We start from the raw sequence: 14,225 nt of genomic DNA, 5'->3' as shown, positions 1-14,225 counted from the left end.
GGTGGGAATTGCACGTGGAGCACCTGTCCCAATGTGCAAGCCTTCAGCTCTTTCCTTGCAAAGGACAAGCATCTCTTCTGCAGCTGGTTCTTCATGCAGTGGTATGGTTTTGTCTGTACTTTCATATAATGCTAGAAACTGAGTGTTGTATCCTGATGAACCTCTACAAGATATCCTATAGTCCATGCTGTTTGTTTACTTCATACCACTACCTTTAAGATTGGCTTCATTCAGCTGTTAGACATTCTGTCCTACTTTAGCAGTAGCAGTTTGCAAGGTCCTCCTCAGAGGTAGGATTGTACTTAGTAACACCCTGCTTTCTGTCATCTGTCTGCTTCTCTAGAATTCATTCTACCTTGATTGTATCATCTTGTTCTTTCTTGTCACCCAATTTCTGTACTGTATCCCTACAAAGGATGAGTTGAAGGACTTAATGCTGCTGAAACTGGCAGTGAGGGGGAAGAGCTGGATGGCAAGTTAAGGTTGATGCTTGCTTCTATATGTTCATGTCTCTTGTCCTAGCCACTGATGCAACCTTTTCCACTTAGCTTAATGATTGCTGTGTTTTTCATGAATGTGTCATTTACTCATTCCATAGAAGATAGTAGCCAATTTCTGTAGGTAAGTCATCTTTAGTAAAGTCATCATGCCTTTTCTATTAAATTACTTTTTATTGAATGATATGACTATGTTAGGGGAGCAAACTATTTACTGCTTGTTTTTGAAAATCTGTAAAAAGTTTTGGTTAGGTTAAAACAGATTGCATCATAAAAGCTTCAATTATTTGACGTGCATTGTACTTGCTATGTTGTCTGCATTATATGTGACTTAAAATGCAAAATACAAATCTTTTACTTTTTTTTTTTTTTTTTTTTTTTTTTTTAGGAGTGACTATTCCTTGGTTAAATATTGGCATGGTTTTTTCTACCTCATGTTGGTCTAGAGACCAGAATCACCTTCCATACATTGACTACTTACACACTGGTGCTGATTGCATTTGGTAAGTGTGTTCTGAATGTGTTCACCTTATTTTGGCTGTCAATGTTACTGATTTTCTGAAGCATTAAACAGTATTTGATCCCACTGCAGTAAGTAGTTAAATTTTCATGTTATGGTATGCCCATTGTAGCAGATGCATGTCTAGCATGGGTTTTACATGAAGAGGTTGTACAAGTCCAAGAAAACATACATTTTTGTGGTCTTAGCCCTAGGTAAGGAGGGCTGGCTTTGGCTAAGAAACCTTATAAAAATAGATTGCTAATTGCATTTTCTTATGTTGCCAACCTACTGGAAAACTCTGTCAGAACTTATTGCTTTTTTAAAGTGTTTCTCCATGCATACATTTCTGCTGTGGCCAGTTTATATTAGGTCTCATCAATATTGTTTGGACTGTGATTCGCTGACTTTGGTGCTTCAGTTTGTTAGAGCCCTTCCATTTTTGTCTTCCTCTGACTGCAGTCCTCCAGAGAAACATTTTCACTTCTTAGGATTTTTACCAAGTTACCTACTGCAGAAGACCTCCAAAGTCAGGTGTAAAAGCTATGTATTCAGCATATCAGTTGATGATATTCATCTAGAGGGTTATTGCAGTTGTCCTTACTACTGGGACTTCTATCTCAGAAGCCCCTGTGATTGGCATAACTCTATTCCCTGTAATATGGTAGATCAGCAAATAACAGTTCTTTTATTGGTAATAGTGTTGCCCGATCTTAAACAGGCCTACCACACTCGATCATCCCACCAAGCTGTTAGTGTAGCCATATCCTAACTGCTGATTTTTCCCTCTCTTACAGCTAGCAAGTCCACTGTAAAGAAAAAGCCGCCTTCCCGCTAAGCTGAACCCAAAGCCTTCCACATCTCATGAACTGACTACCACAAACCCTTCCTCCATTCTACAAGGATACTTTGCTCTAAAGACAGTGTGAAGTGTAGGTTTAACATACTCATTACTTACCTATTTTTACTGCTTCATGGTATCTATATAAAGTGTACTACTGGCTAGCAAAGACCGCATGGACCGGTCACATTACCTGCGCATTTATCCCCCTCCAGATTTTATTTAACCAAGCAAGCCGTCCCCCACCTTAGAAACTAGATGGCAGCAAAACCCAACAATCCAACCTCCAAATTGGCTATTCCTAAAGTTTAAACATCCTGTCTTTCCACACATCCTCAAGCGCTACCAGTTCCTACCCTGCCCACACCCATACAAACTTTTCTGTTCCTAACGTTCATATGTACAATTGTAAAAAAAGAAATAAATAAAGGAAACAATAAAAAGATCAATGTGGCAACATTATCTGTTAAACAGAATAGGTGATACCACCTGCCTGCTAGACTGAGTGAGCTAATCCTGATTGTTTTTTGTAGGACTCCTCCAACCAGTGCAGAACCCACTCCATTCATCTACCCTACCCCCATTCCCACCCACCCCCACATCAGTTACTTTTATACCTATACACCACACCCACCTCCATCACACCATCCCAACCTGTCGCATCTCACCAACAAATTACCCTAGATACACACTCCAAGCCAATCTTCAACAATCACACCTACCCTTTCCCTAGGAAGCCTCACACTAACCAAACTAAACCAAATCATGACTACACTACCTAAACCCTCATTTTCACACCTCTTACTATTTTTCTTATGTATATCTATCCTACCATTGTTAACCTCTATCACCAACTATCAAAAACAACTTAGTTACACCCTTATACCAAGTAAAACCTCCTTCCCCTAACAATATAAACACCAACCCTTTCACTCAACTAGTTCTATACCTCTACCAAACTTCCCTTATCCACCACATCACACACAGAATGCACCCAACACACGCAGTCCCAAACTACTATAAAGTACTATAAAACCCTCCATAAACTACTCAAACTTTATTTTTACCTAAGATCAAAAGTCATATGTTGTGATGATGTGCACCGAAACCCTGACCCACTAAATACAGAAACCCCAAACCATGACTTGAATAATACCTTACTCCACCGAGACAAAAACTCTCTCCTAATTATAAATCTAAATGTTAGAAGTATCCTAAACAAAGTCCACTACATTCATGCATTATTGTCCTTTTTATCAACCAGATATAGTCATACTAACTGAGACTTGGCTTAAATCAGGAAACCATGACCGTGAAATTACTGCACGAAGCTGCAATATAATTCGTAGTGACAGCATAGGACAAAACGGTGGGGGTGTAGCAATAATGTCACCTCATCCTTGAGAAACTTGACAATAACCCCTGACCTTGAAAACATTGAACTCACCTTCACTAAACTGAAACTTAATGCAAATAAACGCATCAACATCATAAGATGCTACATCCCTCCGGGCAACAATATTTCCATTACAGAAAATCTTCTAGAATGGTTATTTAACTCCCTTCTCCAAGAAAATATCTTATTAGGTGACCTTAATATTGACTGTCATAACTGCTCCGTTCAAAACCCACACTCCCATATTAATCTACATGGCCTAACCCAACTCATCACTTCCCCCACAAGAACAGACAAGAGAACCAAATGTCAATCCATACTAGACTGGATACTTGTATCCCATCCTTCACAGATATCCCTAGGTGGGTGTCTACCACATGCCCTCAGTGACCACCAAGCCACATTTCTACTCCGATCTAAAACTCCATAACTGACCCAAGTATTCATGTGCCAAATTAGAAATAAAAAACATTTCCGCCTGTCCAACTTTAAAAATGACATAAAAAGGTGTAACTGGACTCCCCTAAAAAAAACTACCTCTTGATGAAGCAGTTTTATACTTCAATACAACCTCTTCACAAATATCCTTAACCATCATACCCCCTCCCCCCCAGAACAACAAGAATTAAAACTAAATATGCCCCCTGGCTAACCCCAGATACAAAAACCTTCCTCACAAACAAAAACAAAGCCTGGACTAACTTCCATAACACCAAATCCCAATCAGATAAATATACCTAGAACTATGCAACAAAGCCAAAAAACTTATCAAAACAGATAAGATTTCCTACTACCAAATGCTACAGGATAAAACATAACCCCCAAAAAATTCTGGGCAGCAATTAACTCTATTCTACAACCAGGAAAAACATCAACCCCCACCCCTAAAACAGTAAATTACCAAGACAATATCCCCACACAATTTAACAAATCTTTACGTAAACTGTCCAAGCCCTTGCAAACAACCAGCCATATCCCAACAACCCCATCCCTACGAATACACCCCCCTCACCAGTCACAACAAACAACTGCCCCAACTTCAGCTTCCACCCAGTATCTACCAAAACCATTGAAAAACTACTTCTAAAACTCAAACCAACTACCCTAGCAGCTGGTAAATTACCCGCTGATTACCTACAACTAGCCGCTGAAGCCATAGCCTATCCTGTCTCCATCTTAATAAACAGATCCATCTCAGAGTGTAAAGTACCCCAGCTTTGGAAAATATCTCGTATTATCCCACTGCACAAAGGGGGCAGCTCTCTTGAACTCTGTAACTACCGCCCTATAGCCATACCCCCATTATCTAAACTCTTAGAGTAATATACAAGCAACTAATGCAGTACCTCCTAGAAAATAAACTACTAACAACACAGCAACATGGTTTTAGACCCTTCCACAATACCACCACCACCGCACTTACAGCATTTACTAACATCGTCAATAAACACAGAAATAATGGACTCCTGGTTATCTGCCTCATTCTTAGACTTATCCAAAGCGTTTGATGTGGTCAACCGTGCAAAACTCCTTCAGTCACTATCCACTCTAAACCTTACCATCCCTGACATCTCTTGGTTTAAAAGCTACCTAGAGGAAAGGCAACAAGCTGTAATATGGTAAAACCCTCCCTTTCTCCCTAGGGGTACCCCAAGGCTCCATCCTGGGACCACTGTCCTTTACCCTCTTCGGCTCCCATCCAATATTTCCAAAGCCTCAATAGTGCAATATGCAGATGATACCACCTTAATGTGTGCAACCAACACATTCGACCTCCTTCACTCCCAAACACAAGAATGCTGTTCCCTAGCTGAAACTTGGCTCACCAAACAAAGCCTAATTCTTAACCCAGGAAAAACTAAACTACTCCTCTTTAGCTCCCATAGATCCATACCTCCCTCCGATAGTTTTACAATCTCCTCTAATAACAATACCACAATCACCCCTACCAATCACACTAGGCTGCTAGTGGTCGAAATTTTCAATCGCCTGAGATTTGACCTACATATATCCTTAACCATAAAAAAAAGTTCATAAAAAACTTGGTCTACTCTTATCGCAATAAGAAATTTCTTTCCGACCACTCCAAAATTACAATAGCCAGGACACACCTAATAACCACCTTACTGTATGCCTCCTCTGTGCTTACCAGTCTCCGCAAAACTAACCTAAACAAACTTGACAGTTGTTATAAGATACCCAGATTTACTACAGCCTCACCCATTAGAACACATCACTGTGACTGCCTCAAAAAACTCAACTGGATGGAACTCCTAGTACAACTCAATCAACTATCACTAGCCCACAAAATAATTCATTACTCTGACAAACACCGCAGCTCAACAGCAACGTCTTCAACCCTATACCACTACCAGAACCTTAAGATCTAGCACCTAAAACCTCCTCAAGGTTACCAAATATAACAATAAAGCTGGCAATTCAGTCTACAGCCACTACATTTCAAAAATCTGGAACTCCCTTCCTGCCCATATAACTGACAACAAATCCCCAACTCAGTTCAAGAAACTAGTCAAAATTCATGTAATGAGTAACCGACTATGCTCCTGCATCACCCCTGGCCAGTACTTCAATTCATTTCTATTAATTACTTAAAAAAAAAACCTAAACCTCCAAGAATTCTGATGTATTGCCTAACTTTGCTTAAGACTGACAAACTAAGCAATTCAGAACAAATTACCTACTTAAAACTGCAACACTAATTGCACATCCTGACCCTCTAGTGCTGATAGCAATCTATCCCAGGAATGTTGTGTTTTGTAATATCTTCAAAAGTAAATACCATAGAGTAGTAATTACTATGTATGTTATCTTATAAAATGTATTGTATGTCAGTGTATTCCTCTACATATGTTTTGTTTGTAAACAACAAAAAAAAAATAATTTTTCTATTGGAGCTTTTCTCCCTGGGCCTCCACTGAAAATGGACTTGTATCCAGTTGGACTCTCCCAGTCAACAAATGTAAAATAAGTAAAAATTAACAGGGGAACTAGCTTCTATCCCTTGTGCTGGCTGGACTTGACTGACTGGAAGATAACTGCAGTTCCAGTGACCATAAGTGCAGTCTGCATTCCATTGTAACTGACATACAGAGTAGGTTAGCTGCAGTTTCCCATGAATGGATGTTACACAGAGGTGTCTTCAGACTGATCACAGATGGGCTTGCCCAACAGCAGACCAGTTTCCCTTTCCAGTCACAAAAAAAAAAAAAAAAGTTCTGGAGGTTCTGTATCAGGAGCACTTCACAAAGAAGCTTGAACAATGGATACTTTCTCTTTCACATGAATTCATCTCTGTGTGCATGCCCTCTAATCCTCTTTCTCCCCAAGGTTATCCAGAGAGCAGTAGAGGATGCTGTCAGTAGCACTGCCCAGCCCAGGAAGCACTGGATGCTCTTTGTGTTTCACTGTTGCAGTCATCAGCTGTGGGTTATCCCTGCTGTGGTAGCCCTCAGTCAGCCCGAATACCAAAGTCAATGTTTATCTTTGTCGGCTGCTGTCGCTTGCTGCCTGACGTCAGGTCGTCAGTGCTATAAAGGAAGGCAGCCGATGCCATTACATCCGTCTTTCTTGCCGTGGAGCCCGTAGCAGAAACAGTTCGCAAGTGTGCCGGTCGGTCGCTACCAGAGTTTGAATTAGAGCTGAAAACATCTAAAGCTAAGTACCCCTTTGGGGATCTTTTTTTCTTGCACTAACCGATGTCCGAAAAAGTTAACAGTTGTCGCGCATGTGGAAAGCAAATACCACACCAAGACTTCCATTCAGACTGCGTCACTTGTTTAGGCCCAGACAACGATGTCCCCCCATTGCCGGTTCTGTGCCCTTTAACGCGAGAACCATTTGTCGTAGAGCTCTTATTGTAGCCAGGTATTTTCGTCTTCCGTCTTCGCATTCTGAAATGGTGTCTGTCAGCCAACAATCTGTAGTCTGTCAGCCAAAAATCTGTAGACATTCCGAAAAAACGTAAGGATAAAGATAGAGACAGACCACACAAGGCTAAGCTTTCCGACGACTCTACTGCTGAGCAGGTTATCAGTTCTGCGGAATTCAATGAGGTGCCTTCGCAGCCCCTGATGCCTGATTCGATACCTTCGCAGGCCTCTACTGAGACCCATTCGGAGTCTGGTATGCCGCAGAAATATTCGTATTCCGAGCCTTTGGTTGCCTCTGCTTTGGTTGGGTCCAGAGCGACAATGCAGGCACTGCCTTCCGAGGAGGTTTTTCGCACTACCAAATCTAGACAAAAACTGACATCTTCTCCACCGACTACCATTTCTCTCAGACCGATGGATACTCTTGGGTCTAGAGGCAAGGCCACTCCTAGGAAAACTACTTCTAGCCACCATTTTACTCCTGCTCCACCACCCCAACTCAAGTGCTTAAAATGGTGAAGGATATCACCCTTGTCAGGGGTAGTCAGGCCACACCTTCTAAAAGGAAAGGAGACCTTTCTCCTGAAATACTGACCGAACAGGATTCTGAGGTGTCTGATTATTCAGATTTTGAAGAGAAACAACCACCTCTGACTTTTTATGAGGATTCAGATGCAGAGGAATCCATTCCTTCTGCCTCCCCACCAGAAGATCTTTCCTTTGGGGAGACCCTTCACACCCTCCGGGAACATTTCCACTAGGAATTCCAGGACTTCCCTCAGTCTAAGAAAACACTAAGAGTTTCTAGACCTGCCCCAGCACAGACCCTTGGCCATCCTTCCAGTCTTAGAGTTGGTTGATGATGTCTTCCATGAATTCAGTTTAACTCCTGACGCCCTCCCACCTGCTCCCATAAAACCTGACCGGTATTACAGAGTATCTGATTCTCACAAATACCTGTAAAGAAATCCTGCTGCAGACCCGGATCTCATTACACAGGGACCAAAAGGAGCTAAGGCTAGTTCTGGAAAGAATTCTATTCCTTCTGACAAGGACTCCAGAGCTCTGGACAGATGGGGTAAAAACTTATACACCTCTGCAATCTTGGCTCTCACAGCTCTCAAATGTCAGTTCCACGTGTTAAAATATCAGCAACACACTTTGGAATTATTAAAACAAAAGATTTCAACCTTTCCTGACTGTGCCCATTCGAAAAAGTTAGCAGATTTACTGCACTCTACTTGTCAAGTGGCTAAACACTCATTACACTGTGGATATGACACCCTAGAAGCATCAAGCAGGGCAGCAGTGTCAGAATCTGTCATTGGGAGACATGCATGGTTGAAGGAACAACCTCTCCCTGAACTTGTCAAATCTAAATTACTTGATGCACCCTTGGATAAGGACTGCTTGTTTGAAGTAAAAGCAGAAGAGGTGCTTAAAAAGTTGGAAGACAAAGCAAAATCTATGCAAACAGTAAAATATTTCCTTCAGGTACAACCTCCTAGGTTCGGCAGGATTTTTTTCTAAAAACACTGTCCCTTTCCTGCACCTAGCAGACAGGGCCAAGGTAAGCCCCGCAGGGACAGACCACCCAGACTCCTATCCCAAGGACAGCATAGGACCTAACAGTGGACCACTTCCACTCCAAAGGCAGGGAGTTCTAAGTCATCCCACAATGGCAAAAACTCTTGGGCTCCCCCCCCCCCACCCTCTTTTCACTCACCAAAAACTAGGAGGAATGCTCTCCCTCTGCAAAGAAAATTGGCTTTCTGTAACAAAGGACCAATGGGTCTTAGATAATTTTTCAGGGATACAAGTTCTCCTTCAGCGAACTCCCAATTCCAAGAGGGTGCCCAGACTTGCCTCCAAATCAGCGGGCAGAGGCATTGAAACAAGTCCAAACTCTCATATCCCAGGGGGCAGTAGAACACAGGCAAAGGCTTTTATTCCAGACTATTCCTTGTTCCCAGAAAAAGAGGCACTTGGCACCCCATCCTGGATCTATCCATTCTGACCACCTTCCTGGTGGTCTCCAAATTCAAAATGCTAACTTTGCAGCAACTGCTGCCTATGGTTTTCTTTCGGCTTTTCCTGGTTAGGGGTCGCCACAGCGGAACTCCGGTCCGCTAATGATTGGCAGTCGATTTTTATGGTGCCGAGGTGCCAGCCCGACGCCCATTCATGCATGTCTTTCAAACGCCACTCAACCGTGGGGAGGACATGCAGACTCCACACAGAAGGCACTCCAGCCGAGAATCGAACGTGAGGACCTCTTGCTGTGAGGCGACAATGCTACTGCTGCTGCCTGTGCTGACAAAAAAAATGCCTGTTTAGTTACCCTAGATCTAAAATATGCCTACCTCCACATCCCCATAAGGGAATCCTGCAGGAAATTCCTTTGCTTCAGAGCAGGCTCACAACACTTTAAGTTCTCTGTGCTACCCTTTGGCCTATCTACTGTTCCCAGGGTATTCACCAAATGCTTAGCCCTGGCCATAGCCTTTTACAGACAGAAAAGTATACAAATGTACCCTTTATCTGGATGACTGCCTCATTCAGGCAGATTGCAGAGAAAAGCTCCTCAAGGGCCTCCTCTGTCAAAACCCACCTAACATCCTTGGGGTACACCATCAACAAGAAGAAATCAAGGCAAACGCTCTCTAGGAAGATCTTTTTCTTGGGAGCACTGCTCGACACAGTATCCCAAATGTCCTTCCTATCCTCAGAAAAGCAGAACTTCCTGCCTCTCTATTTTACCTAGCTGGCTTCCAGAGGTCACCTCACTGAAGAAGTTCTGCAAGCCTTGGGGTACATGGCATCTTGCATCCTTCTAATTGCTCTGGCCAGGCTTCACATGAGAACTTCAGTGGTACCTAAAGAACCTTTGGTGTCAGCACTCTCAACCTCTAGAGGCCTGTCTCCTTCTGATCCCCTGTATAAGGGGCGAGTTTCTCTGGTGGGCATGGGCCTTTGCCCAGAACAAGGGTCTTTCCCTCACCCTTCTCCCAACCAGGCAGACCATTACCACTGATGCCTCAGACATAGCTTGGGGCGCTCACCTAGAAGGCAGGGGCCCAGCACCTTCCCTTACACATCAACCAGAAGGAAATTATGGCAGTACAAAAGGCTCTGACATCCTTCAAACCCCATCTCAAGCCAGGGGTGGTTCTTATCAAAACTGACAACACCACAGTAATGTGGTACATAAGCAGGGAGGGACCTCGTCTTACCACCTGTGCAGGCTAGCCATGAACCTCTGGCTGACAGCCACTTCCATGGGACTACACCTAATAGCCCAATACCTACCAGGGATCAACAACACCCTGGTAGACCACTTAAGCAGAGGTTTACTGGACCCCCATGAATGGCAGCTCCACAGAAAAATCTTTTTACAGATCACTCTGGCATTGGGAACTCTGGAGGTGGATCTCTCTGCTTTGCATCTCAACCATCAGCTGAAAAATTCTGTACAAGGGAGTATCACCACCTAGCGTGGAAGGTGAATGCCTTGACCTTCCCCTGGAGCACCCTCTTTGTGTACGCATTCCCTACTCTGCATCTTTTATTCTCAATGTGTACTGATCAAAATAAGGGAGGAGAGACCAAAGGCCATCCTTATTTCTCCAGATTGGCCCAGACAACATTGGTACCTCTTACTGCGCAGCCTGACCTTACAGCCTCCCCTCATCTCAGACCTCTTAACTCAAGTGGAGGGGAAATGCTGCACCCAGCCTTGCAGACACTCAAACTATCAGCATGGCTAATACTCTAAAGGCAAACAAGGGTCCCTTGTTAAGCATACAGGTCCTAGACATTATCACAGAGGCCAGAAAACCCAGCACCAGAAAATCTTACGCAGGAAAATGGAAAAGATTCTGCTCCTGGAGCCAGTCCAGAGGGGGCAATACCTCACAACCTTCCATCCCTCTTATCCTAGACTACTAAGCAGAGCTACTTAACAGTGGACTCTCCTTCTCCTCTATTAAAATCTATGCCTCAGCCATTTCAGCTCATTTTGATACAGAACAGCCCCTGTTCTCCCATCCTTTGATTAAACAATTCCTCAGAGGGGCTTCTAATGTCAGACCTCCCAGAAGGCCACCCACTCCAGCCTGGGACCTGAATTATGTTTTGGAAAAACGAACTTTACCACCCTTCGAACCTGCTGCTTGGGTTTCAGAACTTCAGGCACTGATGGCCATTGAACCCTTCATCATCTTCCATGCAGACAGGGTCTCCCTGAGGACTAATCCCTCCTTTATGCCCAAGGTGGTATCTAATGTAACTCTCAACCAGGCCATACAGCTACCCACCGTCTTTCCTAACCCTCAAAACAAGGGGAAAGTCTTTTGCACTTACTAGACATGTACAGACAGCTCAGAGGAGTTCCCACCAGGGACATCCTCGAAGCTGCCACCTGGACTTCTGTCCATACCTTTACCACGCATTACCACCTTACCTCTATTTTCTAAGGCTAGGGCAGGGTTTGCCTCTGCAGTTCTGCAGGGCATGCTGACCCATTCCTAAGTCTCTTACTCTTACTTAGGGATTCCCACAGGTGATGACTGCAACAGTGAAACATGTAGAACATAGTACAGTTGTGTACACTTACCATAAATGTAGATGTTCGAGTGTATTCACTGTTGCAGTCCTGGTTTCCCACCCTTCTTCCCCCTTATATCTTCTTTCTTTAGAGAGACTAAAGTTGCTAACTGTGGCTTTTAGCCACCAGGACCACTTTACCATATTTACTTGGGCCTCTGACTGGTTAGGGCAAGAAAAACTGATGTAATGGTGTCGGCTCCTTTCCTTTATAGCACTGACAACCTGATGTTAGGCAGCAGGCGATAGCAGCCAATGCAGAAAAACATTGACTCTGGTATTTGGGCCGGCCGAGGGCTACCACAGCAGGGATAACCTACAGGTGATGACTGCAACAGTTAATACACTTGAACATCTACATTTATGGTAAGTGTACACAACTGTACTTTCTCCCTCCTCATTCATGTGTCCAGGTTCATAGGTTGGTACTAGGCTAGCGGCCCTAGGGCCTTTAGGGCCTATACAAGCCTAGCCATAACAATTCCCTGGCTATTTCTTCCCACACTATTTACTTCCCTGGACCCCTGTCTAGCAGGGCGACTGACATGATCCCTGGGGTGAATTTCCTTTCTCCCATCCAATCATCAAGGTTCCTTTTGAAGAGGGCCAAAGAGGTGCTCTGCTTGACATGTATGGGCAGTCTGTTCCATAGTCTGGGGAGTCTCTGGGTCAGGAACCTATCCCTCCAGCATGTTTTGCTAATTGTGATGACAAGGTTTAGATCCCTGGAGCGTGTGGCTCTGAAGGATTGGGATTTCTTTAAGTGTAGCATGTCCAACAGCTCTGGGTTTGACATGGCCTTGTATGTTAAGCAGAGATCGCCTTGGAGTAGACTATATGTGAGTATAGTTGGAGTTTTTTAAGGCGGTCAGCATAGGGCATCTGCTTTAGGCCTGTGATTCTTTTAGTGAGGTATTTCTGCGGCCTTTCCAAGATGTCTTGAGAGGTACATACCAAGTGGGGCATTGTATTTTATAATGGGTCTAATGAGGTATGAGTACAGTAGGACAATGACCTCCTTTTTCTTGGATGAAAATCCCTTAGTGATGAGGTGTGCACTGTTGTGGCGATGTGGATGTTCATCGTGTTACACTGCTGCAGTCATTACACTTGGGTTATCCTGCAGTCAGGCAGTTCCCCAGTTGGCCTGAGTTCCAAAGTCTTGATCCGACGTCGGTTGCTGTCACCTCCTCCCTGACGTCAGTGCGACAGGGGTATATAAGATGCAGCCGACGCCATTTTCTTCAGTCTTTCTTGCCGCGCGGTGCCCGAAGCAAAAGCAGTTCGCAAGTGCCGGTCGGCCGTCTCCTGAGATTTTCATTCCAAATCCAGCACCGAAGTCTTCTGCAAAGCTAAGTACCCCATTGGGGAAACTTTTTCTTGCCTCAGACCGACGTCAGTAAAAGTTAATAACTATTTCTTGTGGGAAGTAAATACCCTATAAGGATTTCCATTCTTATTGTATCCCATGCCTAGGCCCAGACTACGACGTCACTGGTTGTCGGTTTTGTGCTAGGTTTAACAAGTGCAAAATTAAACGTCTCTCTGATTTTGCCTGACATTATTTTGGTAGAAAATTCAATTATACCATGCCGTCGGAACTTCAGACGACCGGAATACATAAAAAGCGCTAAGACAAGGATAGGCATCAGAGGCACAAAACTGACGACTAAGCCTCTTCTAGGCCAGTCGCCGGTTCTCTGGTTTTCAGCAAGGCACCTTCGCAGCCCCTGATGACTGCTTCTGTAGAACCACAGGCCGCCTCTGACTCCCACGTGGAGATGGCTGGGCCTTCAGACGCACAAGTTATTAAGCCTACCGAAAATAACCCTTCAGAGGGATCAGGAGTAGCTGAGCTACCCGCAGCTTCAGAGGGTGTTTTCAGACCTACTCAGTTAAGCATTAAGCCCTCTGCTAAGTCTAAGCCTCTTTAAAAACAAAGAAACAAATACAGCATTCTCCAGGACAGACCTCCATGCCTAAGAAACAAATGCTGAAAATGGCCGAAGACCTAATCACTCTTATCAGGGGGGTCCCATCCCCATCCTGATAAAAGGCCTAGACAGGATGCAGACTATGACTAATCCGACCAGGTGTCCATCTCTTCAGATTCATCCTCAGGCCTAGGATATTCTTTACCCCCTCATGAGGATTCTGATGCTGAGGAGTCTATTCCATCAGCCTCTCCGCCTGAGGACTACTCCTTTGGGGAAACCTTACATACCATGAGGGAGCATTTCCTTTGGGAAGGCCAAGTTTGCTCAGAATCCAAGAAAAGGCTCAGAGACTTCCTTTTATTACCTCAACATAGACCCCTTGCTATTCAGCCAGTGTTAGATATTGTGGATGATGTGTAAACTGAATCCAGCTTAAATCCTGATTCCTTACCTCCAGCCCCAGTTAAACCTGACAGATACTAGAGTCCCTGACTCACACAAATGTCTGTATAAAAGCCCTGTTGCTGACCTTGAAACTATTTCTCAGGGACCCAAAGGGG

The 14,225-nt window shown here is 44.0% G+C and overlaps 1 protein-coding gene across 1 annotated transcript in view; it reads left to right on the top strand.

Annotated features, from left to right (window-relative positions):
• The window catches only part of JARID2 (jumonji and AT-rich interaction domain containing 2), a 1,781,868-nt gene that overhangs the window by 1,177,211 nt on the left and 590,432 nt on the right, over positions 1-14,225 (top strand). Inside the window, exon 11 of the mRNA XM_044065716.1 lies at positions 886-1,000. Within this exon, the coding sequence (XP_043921651.1) occupies positions 886-1,000 (115 nt within the window). The remainder of the gene's footprint in view (positions 1-885; positions 1,001-14,225) is intronic.

The sequence above is a fragment of the Protopterus annectens genome, chromosome 3.part0, assembly GCF_019279795.1.
Source record: "Protopterus annectens isolate FY-2018-M chromosome 3.part0, PAN1.0, whole genome shotgun sequence".
NCBI classification, from domain to species: domain Eukaryota; kingdom Metazoa; phylum Chordata; order Ceratodontiformes; family Protopteridae; genus Protopterus; species Protopterus annectens.
This window is presented reverse-complemented; position numbering and strand designations above follow the sequence as displayed.